This window comes from Typopeltis vanoorti, chromosome 8, assembly GCF_054136105.1.
Source record: "Typopeltis vanoorti isolate ZY-2024b chromosome 8, IOZ_Tvanoo_1.0, whole genome shotgun sequence".
Classification (NCBI taxonomy): Eukaryota; Metazoa; Arthropoda; class Arachnida; order Uropygi; family Thelyphonidae; genus Typopeltis; species Typopeltis vanoorti.
The window spans coordinates 39,024,562-39,045,483 of NC_143556.1; the positions used below are offsets into that span (position 1 = coordinate 39,024,562).

At 34.6% G+C, this 20,922-nt stretch overlaps 1 protein-coding gene across 1 annotated transcript in view; it reads right to left on the bottom strand.

The window, feature by feature from the left end:
- The window catches only part of LOC150103937 (voltage-dependent calcium channel type A subunit alpha-1-like), a 1,762,795-nt gene that overhangs the window by 926,075 nt on the left and 815,798 nt on the right, over positions 1-20,922 (bottom strand). Inside the window, exon 27 of the mRNA XM_090397103.1 lies at positions 5,383-5,493. Within this exon, the coding sequence (XP_090253229.1) occupies positions 5,383-5,493 (111 nt within the window). The remainder of the gene's footprint in view (positions 1-5,382; positions 5,494-20,922) is intronic.

Below are 20,922 nucleotides of genomic sequence, written 5' to 3' on the forward strand. Positions count from 1 at the left end.
GCGCACAGCCTCCAATAATTTATCAACCAGTGTTTATCGAACTACCTTTACTGGAAGATACATTCATCAAAAGTCTGCTCATCACATCTCTAAAAAAAAAAATTGGTGTTATCAAGTCATTAATTAATAAAGCAAATAATGTGTGCTCCTCTCCCTCAAGCTTACAATGAGAACTTATTGCTATCAAAACGTTAATGGAATTTAATAGTCACAACCCTAATCAAATCCAGCAGATAATTGACTCCTATGTTCCAACACCTCAAGATTCTTCAACAGACTGCAGGCTTCCAATCCCTTATATTTTTGGCATCTCACAAACTGTCACCTCTATCATTAGCTGGCATTTACCAGATACCTTGTGAACGTAATCTAACATATTTTGGACGGACAAGTCGTTCTATGGAAAAAAGAATTAATGAACAACAATATTATACTAAATACATGAAACCTCAAAAAGTCTGATCTAACACATCATAGTATTGACACAAAACACAGTATCGGGTGGGATGAAGCTCATCTTCTTCATAGAAGGAGATTTAAGTATGAATGCCTTTTCAAAGAAAGTTGCAAAGTCCTTTTACATTGGTCAAATCTAAATAGGAATGATTGTGTCTCTCTTCCAAACTTTTGGGAGATTCCATTAACTGCTGTATGCACTTTGTATTCCTATTTCTTTGATTTGCTTGTTTTTTCTACACACTGATGATGTACTGTTATTTTCAGTACAAATATCTGTACTTTCATTTCATTAAAGTTAATTATTGTGGTTATCGTATAATTTATTGTTTATGAAATAAGCTGCCAAAATATCTATATAATATTGCTACCATGTTTGCAACTAATGTCACCTATTTGCAATCTTGAGCGAATAAAGTCAGTCTTTCATACTTTCTCTTTCTTGTAGTAGAAATAACTGTATAATTCCCCAGAATTTTAGTTTTACTGTCTTTGTCAATATCCTTTCATGCCAATTTCTCCTTTCCACTATACTTGTCACTTCTATTCAGATCCATGGCCTCTGTTCTTTGTGTAGTTGATAAATACCTTCCTACTCCTCTTCCATAACATCCTCTGTAGTGGTAGCTTAATTTCATGATTAATCCTTCAATTCTATTTATCTCTCTAATTTTAGGAATACAATCTAACATTGCAATCAGTAAATGATCCCAAACTAATTCTAGGAAATGCTTATCTTCCTCTCCTTGTAGGTTATCAATCTGTTTCCTGGGTTTGCTGTAGCTTCCCACTTTTTGACTCTTTGAAAATGACCTAAAAAAACTTTTGTCACTGAGGAAAGATTAAAAACAGGAAACAAATCTTACTAAACAATTTGAGAAATAATTTAAAAAAAAGTGAGCTATGGTTTCATTTAGAAAAAGGACAGCATGAACATTCTTTCATAATTCTTTACTGTGATCACTAAAGATCTTAAAGTTTTTAATTTTTTTTTCTTTTTGATCCTTTTATCTTAAAAGTTTTAAAAATTACTGCTGCATTCATTCATAAATATGCTAGCATACTCAAACACAACAGTAAGCCAATAATATTATCAACATCTTGAAGATTGAGACTAAGCAGATTTACTTAGTTTGCTATATCACCATGAAAGTTTTTTTATAAGATAAGGGATGCTATATTTACAGTCCAGCCATAGTTTTAATATCTTTTCCCTCCTCAAAATTCTTCCTTATCCCAGTATATTTACAATTATTTTCCTAACAATTTAAAAACTAAAATCTTATCATACAAATTAAAGATGCCAAGGAATTATATTCTTGGTTTCATCCTGTATCTAAGTTTAAGCAAATAAAGTCTGCCCATGAAGTGACTTCACAATTGGGCTACTTGTATATAGAGGCTAATGACTACACATCAATTGCCTTAGTATCCTTACAGACATGCATAATGCTATGAATTATGGGAAGGGCTGCTATCCAGACCGGTTTCGATCTTTATTGAGGTCTCATCAGTGGGAGCCAGACCCAGAAGCGATACCAAGGCTGAAGTGATGCAGAAGTCATATTTCCATATACAAGTAGTCATTACGTGTAAAATTTGTTTGCTTACGCTTGGATGAAAGATGAAACCAAGAATACAATTTCCTGGCATCTTTAATTTATAGTATAACCAAGCGAAAAAACTTTCAATAAAACCTGATCACTCCTTACTAAGAGTATGTTTTCTAATAGTTGCTTACAGCAAATATATAATGCATATTCGAAGTAATAAAAGTTTAGAGTTAAATAAATGATAAAGTAAATAAAATAACTCTAATGTAACATTAAGTTTATGAAAGTGCAACGTTGAGGACAAAAAATATTTATATTTTTAATATAACTCTTGTAGCAAGGCTTATACGTTGGTCATACATAACTGGTAATTAACTTAAGGAATTTACAATACATAAAATGGATTTTGGCCAAACAGGCAGGACAGCGAATATCAGGATTTCAGAACACAAAGACTACATCCGGTTTCACCAGTACAGCCACTCTGGGCTTACAGACCATGCCATAGATACCACCATAGAATTCGTTGGAAGAAAACTAAAATAACACACCACAGCAAGTTCAAGTACGAAAGATTATTCATAGAATCATCATCAGCTCTATAAAACGTTCCAAACCTCAACAAATTTGGGTGCATGAGACTGCCCCAAATTTGGGAGACTTGCGTCAATAGAACTTCAGCGCAACAGCTAAGACAACCCAATTAGCCCACTAGGGGGCACCATTAGGAATTTAGTAACAATATTAGTTTCTTGCCTTCTTCCTCATTTGCTTTTGTTAATGCCTGCATGCACATACCATATTTGTATGTTCCTGAAGATGGCAATGTGATGTTGCCGAAATATTGAAGGTATTCATTAAAGTTTCCTTTAATTAATATCCGTTTTATGCATTGTAAATCCCTTAAGTTAATTACCAGTTTTAATATAACAATGCTAAGTCAATGACTATAAGTTTCATTGCATCATAAATTTGATTAGGTTCTGGTTGTAATGTGATGAGAACAGCAGTGATATCATTATGACAAAGTCAGCATACACATTCAAATTCTAGCAGTTGGCAAATATAAGTACAATTTGCTGTTGCAGATTTTAATTTTTAAATGAAATTCTTTGTTAGTTGCTAATTATTTTTCACTCTTAGAATTTAAACAGCCCAAGAAGACCTAATAAGATGTATAAAACTGCACAGATATGGTTAATTAGTAAACATGGTAATAGTTCTTCATTTAAAACATAAATTAGGAGATACCTTATAATAATATATGCATAAGGATATAATCTGAGTATCAGCTTCAAAATTGAAAGGTAGCAATTTTATTCCAACAAAGCTGTAATGTATTTTACTTCCTTTTTAATGTCAAAGTAGAATAATTTACAGTTATAACACTATAAGAATAATGATTGAATTTAGAAATCTTTCCAAAAGTGTTTTTAAAAGTTATTTATACTATAAAAGAATAAAAAAATATGTAGGGACATCAATATACTTTTAAAATAAATTAGGAAGTTTTATTATATATATATGCATGTAGATCACAAATTAAAATACAAAATTAGAAAACAAAAATTGAAAATCAGAGCATCAAAGCCTCACGTTATAAATTTTAAGCAATACTATATTTATTGCAAGGAAGAGTAAATTCCACTTGGAGGCTTATTTCTATCTAATATTTAAAAGGAAGGAGGTATAGGAAATCTCCAAACCTTGCATCCATAAGCCACGAGCTTCAGAATACATTCTAGCAGGAAGAGAGTGGTGAATGCCTCATTCAAGTAGCTTAAAATGTCTAGGTACAAATCGTTTGCGTTGTGGTACTAGAGCGGCAGGAGGAGCAGGGAAGAAAAGACACAAAATAAGAAAACAGGCCAGCAGGAGAACAAAACTTGTTAAATTGTCTGGGTTGGGAAAAGGCGTAAAACTGCAGACACATAAAACCAAGCAACTTGTACTTGCCATCGTTTTCTGTTTATAATTTATTATAGTTTAAATTACTGTTATTATAAATAAAAATAATAATAAAAAAAAAAAATACTGACCCGCATCTGACCTTTGACCTTCAATGTGATCTAATTAACAAAGAATATTAGCGCCAATAAAAAATCATTTAGAATTAAGGTTATATTAATTGGTGAAACGATGGCGTTGTTTTGTAAAATTACTTTATTTACTTTTAAAGTATGACATTATAAGCTTTACATTATAAAAACTTCATAACTATATTCTTTCTGCAAGAGCAAGACCGTAAACCAGAAGTGATTTCATGCAGCTCATTCGACAAATTCATATGACAAGCTAACATAACTCATGCCCTAAAAATCATTTTTAGAAGTTTTTAATCTAAAACTTCAAAGCAGTCCAATTGAACAAGAATGACTCATTTAAAATCTCGTCATTAGTGCTCGGCTTTATCGTGAGCAGAAATGCAGGCAAGCGGAAAGTCATGCAATAAGATGCAGCAGACAGAGGACAAAAATCAAACAAACAAACACAGCAGGAAAGTTAGCAGTTAATAATGCAAAAGATCACAGCTGACCCTGCTTCTTGTTCACATAGCATGATATTATTCTCACACATTTATGATTGATAATGTCTAAAGGCAAATCTTAGTAAGCTCTTAATATGTATGGTGCAAATCAATGGCAGGCTTGTGTATCAGCCTGAAGTGAGGCATATTCCAGCACAGGAAGAGAACGCGTTTCCATGGAACACTAAAGAGGCAAGGGGGAAAAAAAAGAAAGAAAGAAAAAAAAAAAAGAAAAAGAAAACAGACCATGACAACTCTATGCGTCATGATGCTGCTACACAATACGTCAGCAGTACAACAAAATGTTGTTTATCATTCCTCTCTCTTACGCAAGTCACATGCAGCAAAGTTGCGCCCTGCTCAGCCAAGGTTCGGGAGGGGTATGATTGGAGGGGCTGGATTTTAGATTTAAAGAGGCATTCAAATATGCCTGATATTCTGAAACACTAAATTATACTTCACAATTTCAATAGACAGAAAAAGTTGTCTAAACAGGTATTACTTCCAATATTTTAAAAATTATTCACAGCCCACTCCAACTCATAAAGAAACACTAGAGGAACAATTATGATTATGTGCGTTAATATTATCTTTAACCCCTTGAATGCTTCTGGTATATGAAAAAAAAGATTGTCACAAACAAAAATTTTCTAAAGAGATTTACTTTATTTCTTATTCTTTTAGTGGAGCCAGATATATATTATATTATATATATATTATATATATATATATATATATATATATATATATATATAAATAATCTGCCTCAAGTGCTCTCACCAGTAAACAAAACACGTTTGTCTATTCAAAGGGTTAAAGAATAAACCGAACACTCCCCATCCTTACCCTGACTCCAAATGCAGCCAACTTGAGCGTACATTCAAGGGCAAAGAGTGCAGTGAAGGACATATTCAAGTAGTGCAGGGTATTCCGGTAGACTCGGCTTTGGCCTTCATACTAGAGCAAGACAGAGACAAAAACTTGAGATACAGACAAAGGACAGCAACGCAGACATAACACACATATGATAGAAAAATAACAGCACAGCACCACAAACAAAAACAAGAAACAGTTAATATTTAAAGTTTGTATGACATAAAAAGATATTAATGAAGATGGTTACTTCTATAGACCAAACAATTTAAGAACATGACATATTTATACACAAGGAAAAAAGGGGAGGAGTAAAGCAAAGATATATATTTTATTCGGGAAATATTTCAATTAAGTTTATAATAAGTGAAAGCAAATTGTGCTTTGAATAATTTCATATACTGACTCTGTGCTTGAAAATAATCAGCAAAGAGAGTCTAGGGAAATCAAAGTGGTTTATCAACCTGATGAAAACTTACGCTATGTGTCAGCATTACATGGTTAGATACTGATTTGCATTATATAAAATGACTGGAATTTAATAATTACCGCTTATTGTTGACAAAAGGGTGTGTCAAGTTTGTCAAGTAATAAACATTGTTATATTTACAGTTTTCCAAGGTGGAAATATTTGTTTCCACCTTGGAAAATTAAAATAAGAAACTGCAGTGTGGAAATGAAGAATGAAAAATCAAGGGTAAGTAATGAAAGAGAGAGATAGGGAGTAAACGGATAAAGTTTTTTATATAGATTCTTTATCGCCAATGCACACATACACACAATTACACTGAAAAAGTTTCAGATCATATGTACATGTGTAATATACATACATGTACATATACAAACTAATAGTTTTCCATTATATTTTTCTCTAAACGACTAACAAATTATGGTCAAAATGAATAAAGGTAACAATACCCTACACAAAATAAATTATGTGGCATCAGTGAGCACCACTTAAGCATTAGCATGCTTTTTTATTTCACATGCTATAGAAGACAAAGGCTATATATAATAACTATTGAATAAATATACTTTTCAAAAATAAGACAACTGCTGAAATACATGATTATATATATATATATATATATATATATATATATATATATATATATATATATATATATATATATATATATATATATATAGGAAAAGTATAATCTATATTAATATTACAGCAGAGCTGAAAGTCATATTTCACATAATATTAGGTTTATTTCTAGCAGATTCTTGTTTTTTTATGAGTTTTTGATTAGGTAGTGCTTAGAAGAAAAGCTGTTTACTTATATGTTATAATGTTCAATATGGTGTCAATGCATTGCAGAACATGGTCTGATGAATTTAACATAGGGATTTTATTCAATGCATGTATGTGATATATATTTGCTATAACAAACATGAAAAATTCAATGAAAGAAGTAAGTCTCATGTAGGAGTGCATTGAAAGTGAGCACCAGCAGTGTCAGAAAAGTAAGAAGCATTATGACAGAGAGATAAACAATAAAAGTAGGAAAACGTGTGTTGACAAGAAAGTGCAGCTGCCAAAGGTGAATAATATATGGGTGATAGAAATGATGGAAGATGAAGTGAATGGTGAGGTGGTAATCACAGGACAAATCATGAGTTCAGATAACTGGAGTAATGGCTGGCAGAGAGGGAGAGAGAGAGAGAGAAGTGAAGGAAGGAAGGAAGAGGTCTGTGAGAAGAGAAAGCGGGGTATGAAAGAGTGAAAGACAGTGGAAAATGAGAGCTTCTTTAAGGAGATTCTTTAATAAGAGTAGTGTTTGCTAAGAGTGTGATGAAGTTGTGTTTCCCAGGTGCAAGGGTTAACAATGTTAGCAAGGCTTTTAGGATATACAGATTTAGGGAAACTAGAGCTATATTTATTTTTTAATTTTAGGAGGAGGGAGAAAACAGGTGACTTTGTATGTGTGTGTGTGTGTGCGTGCAGGTTCCATTCAGGCATGCCAGTGGGAGAATAATCAAAAAATTACAGCTATGTAAGGGTTGTTCTCAAGATAACAGATTTTTTTTTACATTGGAGGGTGCCAAAATAGGACTTGAGATCTTTTGTCAGTCACAATTGTCTTGTTTCACTTAATCACTGTTGCATATACATATTGTGTTGTGCTCTGATGATGCAGATTTGAAATTCAGCAAAATATAAGCAAGTTAATAGACTTGGACTTAATAGACACCCAATAGACTATTTTATAAAACAGTCTATTGAGTGTTGCTAAAACCTTTAAAAAAAGTCATGGTATGGAAGGCAAATCATTTTATGAGAGGAAATTAGCCAATGAAATCCCAAAGAGTTCTTTTGGTATGGCGAGTAAAAGGAACAAATACTATGAAAAGATACTTTTTAAAGAGTCCTAATAGAAGGAAGGTAACATATATAGATAAAATAGCTAAGTTGCTGAGTGATCTTTTTTGCAAGGGGGTACTAGCCAGGTAGGGATACCGCAGTGCAATATGTTACAAGGACTGATGTGAGAATAGAAGTAGATGAATTGAAGTTCTTCCTTAGAATATTGCAGCATCTTAATGCATGTGTGACAACAGCATTGAATTTATGGAAATTTTTTCACTTGGCAATGCTACTAATTTTATATTGGGTTTTATCCTTTATCCAAGTGTTAGCAAACAAAGTTTGCACCTGAAGTATTTTCAGGACTGGAGAAACTTGTGGTAAAGGTGGTATAAGTTCTTATCACTTGCCTTAGCATCTCCCATAATGCAAAGAACATCTCCTTTGCATAATGCAAAGCACATCTCCTTCCATAATGCAAAGCACATCATTATACATTCCTTGCAGACATGTATAATGCTATGCATTAAGGAGAGGGCTACTATCCAGACCAGTTTTGACCTTTATTGAGGTGCTGTTTAAGTAAAGACCTCTCTAAAAATTAGGTGGTCCCCCAGACCACTCCCTATGAGTGACTGAAGTATCATCCAACTTAGGCTTACCTCACCATCAAGCAGAGACATAATCTCAGCGGTGGCCCCACTCAGAGACAGGCAAAAACCTATCCCCCAAGCAGAGCCTCTCACATCTCAGGGAAAGCAACCACTTCTGTGCAAAAGCACATCACTGGGAGCCAGGTGCAGAGGTGGTGATACTAAGGTAGAAGTAATGGAGAAGTCATATTTACCTATATGAGTTGCCAAAGGGTGTCATACCCTATTATTAAGATTCTCTGGATTAGAGATAAGTTTATGGAAGTTTTTTCACTTGGCTATGTTACTAATTATATATCCAATCCAGATACAGACCAGAGAATAATCCGGAGAATCTCAATAATAGGATGTGACACCCTTTGGCAACTTGTGTAGGTAAATATGACTTCTCGATTACTTCCATCTTAGTATCACCACCTCTGGGTCTGGCTCCCACTGATGAGACCTCAATAAAGGTTGAAACCGTTCTGGGTAGTGGCCCTTCACTTAATGCATAGCACTGGACATGTCCACAAGAAGATGTGCTTTGCATTATAGGAGATACTAAGGCAAATGATGAGAACTTATACCACCTTTACCACGAGTTGCCCCAGTCTTGAAAGTACTTCAGGTGCAAACTTTGTTTACTAACACTTGGATAAAGGATAAAACCCAATATATAATTAATAGAATTGAATCATTTATCAGCCAGTGTATTATGAGAATGTGTAGAGAAATTGCTGGTTCATTTGACTAAGCTATTTAATTTAAATCTCAGCTCTGGTAAGTCTAAACTGCATTTATTGATACAGCTTTAAAATCACAGAAGCAACAAATTAAAGACAGATTAGTATCTCAAGAGTGGTGTTAAAGTATTGGATTAGTCCTTTAAAGGCAAAATTCAGAAATAGATAGATAAGAACATGGTACTCTATGGAAGGCATAGAGTATCATGTTCTTATCTATCTATTCAACTGGACAACTCAAAAGAGCTGTCCAGTTGAAGTTTACTCAACTGGACAGCTCTTTTGAGTAGTATACAGGAAATGGCTACATGTCACACTGCTGGACTCAGCAAAGGTAAAAAAACAACAAGAACAACTGATTGAATATCGGTTGTTGTTTTAGAATTACAGGTAAAGCAAAGTAAGTATTTTATGGGTAAGTATTTTATGGCTGTAAACTGCATTTGTTCTTTTGGCTGGTCTTTTTGTTATGCAGGAGGATTAACGCAAGTTTCCTGCTATCTCTGTATTGAACTGGCTAACCAATTTTCACTTTAAAAACACAAACATATATAAAGATTCTTTAGATAATATTTATGTGAGAGAGAGAGAGAGAGAGAGAGAGAGAGAGAGAGATATCCTATTGAATGTGAGCCTCCAGGCTGCATATGAAGCTGGTGATATGGATAAGGAGGAGGCTAACGGTCACATAACATATGCCAGTTTGCTTGGCTGAGTGGTGTATCTTTCTCCAGACAAAAGGCTGTAGGTTCGAATCCCACTGTGGGCATGGATGTTTGTGATTGTCTGTGAAAATACTAGTGGTGATGGTGGGCAGTAAATGTCGTTGGTGTAGATGATGTTGTTTTGCTGTAGATGGTCGATTGAGTGGTGGAGGCAGTCGATGAGTCTTTGGATTCCTTGGAATTGTCACGTAATAATAATAATATCAGAGAGTTGCGTATGGAGGATTTGAAAGTGGATGATTAGGCGTGCTGCTATTTAAGTTGATAAATGATATATGGAATGACTTAAGAAATATCCATTTGTTTCCTGATAAGGAGCAACTAAGTAAAGTAATAGTTAATAAAGATGACAATGATTCAGGATTTAGGATAATGCAGGATAATTTAAACAGACTGTAGTATGCTGCATTAAGATGGCAGCCATTTTTTACAAAGTGCAAGGTTATATATGCACATTGTGATGAAAGATTTAAAAGCTATATACTGTATTCATAGAACTGGACTGAGGGCAATTGATGAGACAGGAGATCCGAGGTGTGATTAATGAGAGGGATTTAGAGAGTGATTGAAGACATGGAGGTGAACATGTTTAAAGTGAAAAAAAAACCAAAAAAAAAACCATCATATTACCTGAATGTTGAAGACCACACATTGCTAAGCACAGATAATGAAATTATTATTTCTCTTTATAATGTTTTGATAAGACTACATCTAGACTACTGTCCAGATCTTGTTGGCTGGGTACCTTGGGGACAAAGAAGTAATTGAAAGAATTCAGAGGAGAGTGACCATGATAGTCAGAGAGTCATAGAATGATCCCTATAGATGTGAAGGTGTGAACAGACTGAAGTTTTGTGGGCTGCAAAGTCTATTTAATAGATGGAAATGAAAGGATATGACAGAAACATATATGTTAGATATATTAAAATTATTTTATTTCACAATAAAATCCTATAATGGGATTTTATAGGATTGCCATAGAACAAATATTTCAATACATGACAGAACAAGTTATCACCTCTGGAAATTGTGTGAGCACAGTTATCAAGGGCATAAGGACTAGAATTTTTGCTTGGAGATTACTGAATGGGTGGGATGGGTTACTAAGGTTGGTTGTGAGTAATTTTTCTAGGTACTGTGTGAATAGTGGTTACTGTGAGCCCCACAATAAATCTTTGATTTCATGGAGATGCAAGAGAAATTAATATTAACAACAATAATAATATAAGATTAATATTATTGTTAATTTTCAATTATTTAAAAAAATGCTCTCTCTCAGTATAGTGAAACTTCAACAAAAGGTTTCTAAAAAGTATATGCAGAGCTTGAACTATGCAATGCAAATTACTTTGATTATACTTTGAGTAATTATCTTGATATACATAGGTATTTTTCATTTTTATTGATCTGTTTTTAAAACAGTATTTTATTCTGTTCAGTTCACTACAAGATACATCTTTAGATGAAATTATAAAAAGGAATGGAAGAATTGGAGCGGGAAAGGGAGTTGAAAGTGTAAGATAGTTCCATTACAAGGTGGTTCCAAGACAGAGGTAGCAAATTACAGCCCAATTAGGATCTCAGGAGAGGGAGTTAATGTATTGAAAAAGTTGGTTAAAGGGAAAATCTAGGAATGGGTAAAGAGAATATGATACTCTATGGTTGGACAGCATGGCTTTCTAAAAGGTAGAGCCTAATTCGGTAATTTATTCACATTTTATAATAAACTGGCAGGAATTTGATACAGGAAATGGCTACACATTGCCAAGACAGACACCACAGAGCAGTATATGGTGGAGTGGAATCTGAGCAAATGAGGGTGACCAGCAGAGCATCTCAAAGCTCTGTACTATGCCCATTACTCTTTAATTTATGTATGAATGACATAGGAATGATTAAAAGGGGGGAGGGGCATTTCAGTTGTTTACTGATGATGATACAAAACTGAGGAGCGCAATAGTTGATTAAAGGTGATGTAGACATCCTGCAGGATGATTTAAATAAACTGGCATGAGTGAAGGATACTGATTGTCAATTTAATGTTTCAAAATGTATGCTTATGGACTTTGGATTGAAAAGGTTGCATACTGTGTATCATATTGATGGTACTAGACTGCAGGAAACTGATGAAGCTAGGGATCAGGAGATGGTGGAGAGGATCAGATATGAGTGATAAAGTGGGTGACAGGCATGAGGAATGTTCTCTCTGAGAACAGACTGAACATTGGGGTTACAGAGTAGTGTAGTTGACAGGCAGAAGACAGAGGACATGATAGAAACTTATAAGTTATTAAAGGAATTCTATAGCTGGCACAAAGAAAATTTTAGAAATACGTGAAAAGTAGGGAGAGAACATGGGATCACTCTTAGAAGTTGTGTGACAGTGTGGGCATACAAGATTTTTTGTTTGGTGAACAGTAAGTGAGCAGAATAGATTGCCAGAGGTAGTTCTGAGTGACACAGACAGCTATGAATGAGTTTAAGGAAAAGTATTATTATTATTATTACCCAAGACCTCATGGAGTCAAAGACTCATCCAGGAGGTCCTTTTATCAAACACACAGATCATCATACCGTGCATTAAACACACTCAAATTCTCTGCAGACACCACACTCTCAGGCAAGGCATTCCAAAATCTTTCTAAATAAAACTGATCATTCACAACTCTGCATGAAAAAATCCTGCTTCTCACTCCCCCTACTCACAGCTTCCAGGGATGACCTCTGGTTCTCCCCTGATCTCCCACTATTTTCTGTAGAACCTCTCCAGCATTGATTCTATAACAACCTCTTACCAACTTGTAGGTCTCTATCTTATCTCCCCCTCTTCCTCCTATCCACCAGACTCTGCAAGTTGCATCTTCTCAATCTTTCCTCATACTCAACATTCCAGAGGTTAGAAACTACCTTAGTCAGTTGCCTCTGGACCCTCTCCAACATCTCCTCATCCTTCTGAAATGCAGGTGGCCAAATCTAGGCACAATAGTCCATGTGTGGCCTAATCAAAGCCTTATACAATAGAACAAGAATCTCCCTACTTCTATAAGTCAGTGTCATCCGCATCATTCCCAGAAGCCTTTGTGTTGTCTTTACAATTTTAGCTATGTGTCCCCTAAATTTAAGATCCTAATCCATTATCACCCCCAGATGTCTTATTTCCTCCACCTCTGACAGTGTGATAGGTATTGTGTAAATAATAGTTAAAAAGTAAGGGTATCTCCATGGAGTCAGAAGACTCCATGGAGTACCCTTATAATAATAATAATGAAATGCATTTTGAATGAACAGTTCAAAACAGCTGTCAGATCAGTGAAACTTAATCAATTCACTAATAAAAGGAAAGGTGAATATGTATGCTTCTGGGCCAGGGGCGTTGCATTGCCATATGTGCAATGTGTGGAATGCACACAGTCGCCAGGATAGTAAAGGCGCCAAAGAGAAGGAAATACTTAAAAAAAACGTTTTTTTAAAGTGATTTTTTTATTGGAGGGGGGGGATAGGGGAGCCAACTAAAGTTTTGCACACAGGTTTTTTTAAGTTTTTAAGTTTCAGTTTAAAAGGATTTATGGCTCTGTATCTTGTACTATAAAAGCATGTTTTCTTAACAGACATGATAGTTTTTTGTTGTTGTTGGGCCCATATATGAGAGGTTGGTTAGTCAACATATAGTATGTTAGTACTGTGTATGGGAAGATAATTTGGAAACAAATTACTTGTTTATATTGGATTTAAAAGCCCTGTGCATTGTATTCCTTTGGAAACACATGGGGGGGGGGGCTTTTCTGCAATACAGCAGCAATAAGAATGAAGGGAGAGGGAGAGAAACTTGTTCTATGAGTATGGAATTTGACTGTGAAGGGATGTTGAGTGGTCATTGCATGTGTTTCAATGGATTTGGTAGAGTGAAGAGGAATTATTTACCATGGAAATATTTATAAAAGATTCATGCAGTAGATACTAGATTCCTATGTGAGAGTGGTTGGACTGAGTTGGTAAGAGAAGAGTCATTAATCAGTTTAATTGCTATCTTCTGTATTGCATCAAGTATTTTTAGGGAACTCTTAGGGGCACCTCCCCAGATGAGTGAGCAGTTCTCAACAGATGGATAGATTTGTGATTTGTACAAAGATAATTGTTGTTCAGAGGTTAACTAATGCCAAGTAATGGTTGTAATGTGTTTATGCCAAGAGAGTCTTGATGTCAAAGTATAATCCCAATAAGTAAAATCCCAAGGAGAGAGAGATCTCATTTTGCCTAGCAATTTGGGTATTGTCAAAGGTAATGCTGGAATAATATGGTTCTTTTTTTTGTAGTAAGTAAGGCAGAACTATGTTTTGCAGGCATTGAAATACACAAGGTTATTCAAGCCCCATCAAAGAATGGTTTGGAGATGAGAATTTAGGCTTGCAGAGGTTACTGCTCTGTGAGTTGTGATGATTTGTTTGGTGCAAGGTTTGTCAAGTGAGAAGGAAGAATGTGGTGTACTGTCATCAGCAAAACTGTGCATTGGATTGGTTGTCACCTGGAGCAGGTCAATGATGTATAGAAGACACAGGGTGGGTGAGAGGATAGCATAGTCTTCTAATCTTCAAACATAGTTAGAAGATAGGAACCATCAATTGGAAGTATGGATATTTGTTAACTTTAAAGGTATCAAATGAAAAGTTGATTTTCCTAATATTTAAATACATTAGTAAATAAAACAAATTAATGAAGTTAGATGCTTTATCAAGTATACTGTTAGAACATCTATCTAACTTGTATATTAGGCTACTTGTACAACAGAGACTGTTGACTTCACATCAATTGCCTTGGTATCTATCCCATAATGCAAAGAAAATGTCCTTCTGGACATGTATAATGTTATGCATTAAGGGAAGGGTCACTACTCAGACCAGTTTTGACTTTTATTGAAGTCTCATCAGTAAGAGCCACACCCACAATTCAACAAGGGTTGAATCAATGCAGAAGTCGTATGCTATCCATATGCAAGCAGCAAAAAGGTGCATCACCTTATTATTAAAATATGTTGGATCAGAGATAGCTGTAAAAAGTTTTACAAGTTATTGCAAATAATGAAAAGCCCACATCCTTTCAGACATGTATAATGTTATGCATTAAGGAAAGGGTTGCTATCCAGGCCTTCATTGAGGTAAAAAAGTAAAGGGGTGCTCATCATATCCCTAGAGTAGTATAGCAGTGCAAGAGAGCATGATAGCATTAGGAGAAAAAAAGACAGATAGACAGTAACAGAGAGAGAGAGAGAAGGCCTCAGCTTCTTTACATCATTATGTAGCCAAAGACTATCCTTTTTTTCACCAGTCCCATGCAGATGAACTACCAAAAAACTAATTGAAACTAAAATGCAAGGATGATTAGTAACCAGGTGGTTAGCCTTATGTAAGCTAACTGCCTTAAGTTGGACCTCTCTGCCTGGGATTGCTCTCCACTCATCATCCCTGCAGATGAACATAAGACCACATGAACTAATAGGATGGAATCATGTGAAAAGCTTCTCATAATAAAAAAACAGACAGAATTTTGTCTTCCTCCCCTGGTAAATATTTCATAATGTGGTGGTCTATATCAACTAGTCAAAAATTTGGTGTCTCCTTGAATATTTCTTTCTAAATACAAAAATCATCAACTGAACAATAAACATTTTCATAAAATATTCTGTAGAATTTGTATGCCATATTGCTAGGTTTCAAAGCAATGTTTCCCCCCCAAGCTTAATATAAATGATATTTTAACTCAATTATATTATAGAAATCAAACTTTGCTTCCGATTGCTAAGAGGTTTGGGGGGGTGGGGGCATAACAAAAAAAAGGACCTCCTCTGATTAAGTAATGAAAATGCCCAAAACATTACATAATCTGTTCCAAATACAAAGGGCCACTGGAGAATGCATGTTCTCTGATTCCAATTTGCAGCAGATGTCACAGATTGGATCTCTAATGCTAAAGTGATTCCATTTGATGGTACTTGCAATATGCATATGCATTTCTCCAAGCAAGATCTCTCATGTTAGGGTATCCACAGAATTTCAATCAGTTATTAAACAGCATCATTTTTAGTATTCAATGTGAAAGTTTGTGTGCAAAAGAGGTTAAAAATTTCCTTATATCAAGTTCTGTTGTTATTAAATGGAAAGAAAGTCAGTGCCAGAATGCTACAGCAGTTTTAGAGTTAAGACTGCTATAGTTAAGCACAGAACACTGTAGTATAATCTTTGCTCTTGGGTCACTGCAATCATTTATTCCAAACAATGAGAGATGAAAACCCAGATATTAATGGAGAAGATTGGTACATGTATGATCAGTCTGCAATATTTTATGGATTTTTGAAGCTGTATTGTTTAAATAGCAGAATTTTAATATAGGACATCCTAAGCCTTTCCTTTTTTTATAGTTGAAGAAATTCTTTTTTAACTTCCTTGTATCAACTGAGAAAAAAAATTGAGCAGGTCTAGTATATAATTGTTTTTCTTCAGCTTCTATAATATTTATTAGGTACAACAGGGAAGATTAAGGTTTTAAGTACTATATTAAGTACTTTGGAAGAAAAGGAGAGTTGCTCATTCCAGTTTTCTAAGGTTTCAATGTTTCCATGAATAAGTTCTTGAATTAGTAATATTGGACAGGTGGAGAAAGGAATTCCAAGCCTGTTGAGAGGTTCTCTCTTAATAGAAATCCAAAGGGAATGCCTCTGAGATTCCATCTTCCAAAAACTTTTAATTATTTCTTATTGGCATCAATGGAAGTAGGACACAAAAAAATACCAATATTGAATTAATGCAGAAATTATATATTATCCATATACAAATAGCAGAAGGGTGTATCACCTTATTATTAAAATACTCTGGATCAGAGAAAGTAGAAAGATTTATTTTTCAGTTGGTTACAAAGTAAATTATACTTGCCAAGAAATTGTATTCTTGTTTAATCTTTTACCCAAGTGTACCTAGTCAAAGATACTTAACATGCAAACTTTGTATGCTTACATTTGGGTAAAGGAAAATGGTAAAGGAATAATGAAACTGAGCAGGCATGCACCATTGAAAGAAGAAGTAGTAGTTTACATGCAAGAGGTACACACTGATAGACAATGGCCAAATGCATGAGAATTAAGAGGTTCAGGCTAGGAAAGTGAAAAAAGAGAAATCCTAATGAGTTCTATTGCTATAAGGAGAGTCAGAGGAAGAATAATTGTGGAAATGCGACACTGACAGATGACTGGCAGTAAAGAAACCACTTATTTATTTATTCATATGGAGTTTCCTCCCTTTTTCTCCCCCGTCCCTATTGGGGCAAGTTGAGTCCCCTCATGGGGGGTTAAGTATTTATGGCTGTAGATCCGTGTGTTCACGGGGCCAGTTTGCCTGCTTGAGGGATGAAAAACCCAAGATAAACTGGGGGGAAAAACCCTGCTGTCCACGCCCAAGACCGACTAACTTGGCTATGGCTGAGGAAGATCCTTAAGCTCCTCATGTCGGCAACGGGAATCGAAGCTAGGACACTCCTTCCCCAGGCATATGGTTGCGAAGCACACAGTCCCTAGACTAACCGTGTGGACAAAGAAACCACTGTAGAGGATGTAATGGAATTATTCAACAGCACTTTATATTTTTAGTGTATTTCATATGGATGAGGTTGATGTGAAATCCTCAAGGGACAAGGGATAGTAAAGATAGTAAAATATAGAACTTAATGAAATAAAGGTATATGAAGAGTTAAGTGGGCTAAATGTCGATATGCCTGTGTTGATTGGATGATATGTGTAGTGCTACTGTGCGAAACAGAAATTTTCAATTACAATACCAGTTTAGACTTTATAGACTTCATCAGCAGTTACTGCAAATGAAGTATATAAAATCATCTTCATCTGCAGTTATAGTGGTGGTGGTGGTGGTGGTGGTCTGCAGTAAATGGCATTTGTGTAGAAATGATGGTAGTTGAAGTTCATTGTAGTCGATGGAGACAGAGAGTTGTAGAGAAGGTGCCCTCCCTCAATGAGTGTTTGGAACTCTGTGGAGGTGTCATGTAATAATAATAATAATAGCCTTCATCTGCAGTTATTGCATTTGAAGTCTATAATCCCTTTCTTTACAGTAGTAGTCCAAATCTGATCTTATTACCAAGTACTGTGAAGATAAGGAGACAGCGGACATAGTTCTGAGGTGAGTAACCATGGTAATATATAAAACGAAGACTGAAACACATAGACATGAGACGTTTAATAAAATTTTATGAAATCAGATATTTTGATCTGAATATAATAGATCATCATCATCATCATCAGTGAACAAATAATTCAACAAGGCAGAATAACAAGAATGGATTTAAAAAGATACACACTGCAAGGTATGATCCAAAACAATTTTATATGATTGATAAAAAAGCCTGAGAAGTCTGATCTAGCACAGTATGATGCTGACAGTGGCTATAGAATCTTCTGGTCTAAGACGTGTCTACTACATCCTGGTGTTTAGGCTTATATGTTGATTCTCCATCATCATATACTGTTTAAGGAAATTAACAATGTTGACTTGATAATAACTAAAAATATTTAATTGTTACTTCTTCTTCTTCTTCTTATTATTATTATTCAGGCCTCCAAGGAGTCAAAAGACTCATCGAGGGAGGTCCTTTCTAAGACATAAAGTCTGTCAAGACTCATCGAGGGGAGGGCCCCCCCCTGAGAAACACAAAGTTTATCATACCACTCCTTAAACCCACTGACCGTTCTCGCTCCCACCACTCCATCAGGCAATGCATTCCACGGCTCAACCACCCTCCACACAAAGAAACCACTCCTAACCCTCTTGCTCACAGTTTCCTTTCGTAACTTCCAGGGATGGCCTCTTGTCGTTTCACATAAGTTAAATTGGCATCTTCAGGGATTAATACACTGGTATTAATTCCTGAAGCAGCAAAATATAGGAAGCAATAATTAAATAATTTTAGTTATTATCAGTCTACGTTATTAATTTCCTTAAACAATATAATACGTTGTCTACTACATGACTACCATTTTAAATTTGAGTGTTTGTGTTCAAAGAGAGAGAGAGTGCTGCTACATCTCCTAACTTAAACTGTAATGACCGTCTTTCTTTGCCTAGAATGTAGGAGAGTCTTTTCCTCATTAGTTGCAAGCAGTAGTTTTTATTTATTTATTTTTTATTTTAGATCACACCTTGTAATATACTGTACTGAATTATGCTAGCATGTGGTACGTATCTTTTGAAATCTATGGATGTTATTCTACCACATGCTAGCATAATTTTTATTCAATGAGAAAGAATTGTCTATTCAGTGATGAAGATCTGTTATATTCAGATTGAAATAGTTGATTTAAAAAAAAAGTGCTAAGAAATCTTTTCTGTTTACATGTTCCACTGTTTGTTTTACTATATCACGTGCCATTAAAAACTCATTCACAGGAATCTGAGTATCAAAACTTGAAAAACAAATGGAAAAGAGATAAGATAGAAACACATGACTGTATAGCATAGATACAGGGAGGATTTTTCAATATTTCAGACAGAGAGAGAACAACCAGTTATCTCCCCAAATATAAGGAAGGTATGGTTAATAAGCATGTAAGAAGTAGGTTTTTCTTATGGCATATGATCAGCACGTAGAATAAGTTACCAGTAGGATCTTTGAGTGAATTTTCAGTGAATGTATTCAAGGAGAGGTATAATATTTAGCTTGCATGTGAACTGGGAAGGGACTTCCTAAATGAGCTCTTGGTGAACCAGGAGGTGACTATATGATTATATTAATGATAATAATTAAATCTCTTAATAAAGAATAATTAATAATGTAATGTAATAAAATAAAATTTTAATATCAAATCTTCAATATCCAAGTTGTTTTCCATGATAAACCTTCAAAGTGTAAAACCTAATAAAGAATGAGAAATTACTGTCTATGCCACTCTAACTAGGCTAGAAGATATAAAATTTAGAATTCATTTAAAATTCAACTGCTTTAAAGTTGAATTTTAAGTTGTTATTAAGTCATTTTAAAAATGAAGGAAGTAGTGAGTACATTGATTGTGAATAAACTTAAAGAGAAGCATGAGTATTGTTAGTGAATAATAACAATAACATTATCTCCATGATTGAATGGCTTTCTCATCCATAACTTGCCTGAGACATGTATGCATGTGTGTGTGTGTGTGTGTGTGTGTGTGTGTGTGTGTGTGTGTGTGTGTGTGTGTGTGTGTGTGTGTCAGGAATGGATCAAAATGCCATCTGTAATGTAAGGAACTCTATTAATCCCCTTTCAGATAGAATAAGCAATTCTTAGATTGAAATGGCAGTGTTGTTTTCATGATACACACAGAAATTAGAATAAGAGGAAAGCTACCTCTCCTAGTAGTCTGGTTTACGAAAGCCAATTCATTTAGCTCTAAGAGGACATTAGCCTATTAATGTAAACAGTAAGAACAAAATTGAATTTATACCATTAATTAAATGTATATTATAATCTTTTACATCCTATTATTAAAACCAGTAGGGCACCGTTACCTTTAATCTATTCATTGATTATTCAAAAATTTTACATAATATAAGACAAAAAATGTATGCAAAATTCAGTGAATATGCAAAAGAAAAAAAAAAGTAGAAGAAGGTGATTTGCTGGGTGAGTGAGAGAGAGAGAGAGAGAGAGAGAGAGAGAGAGAAAGAAGGGAAAAGACACCCCACGAACCACAGCCATGCTGAGAGGCCTTCCTTCACATGCTGTTTCACAAAACTGTGTTATTTTGCACGGGCAGCTGCGTTTGGGATCACAGTCATTATGCACAAGCTTAAGTTGATTTGTTGCAAACATTTTACATAGGCACATATCAAAGAAGATCAGATACATTTCAAATAAATATTTAAAACATAATAATAACTATAATTTTTAATAAAATACCAAATTTGAATTAGGATTATTTCAAATCTGATTTTTTCAAACACTAATGTAAAACATGCTAATGGTAGTTAAAGAGATGACAAAGATATTCATCTCTAGGATTACAGTATGACACAGATATATCATATTTTTCATTTCACATAATATACATTGTTTTACATTATTCTCCC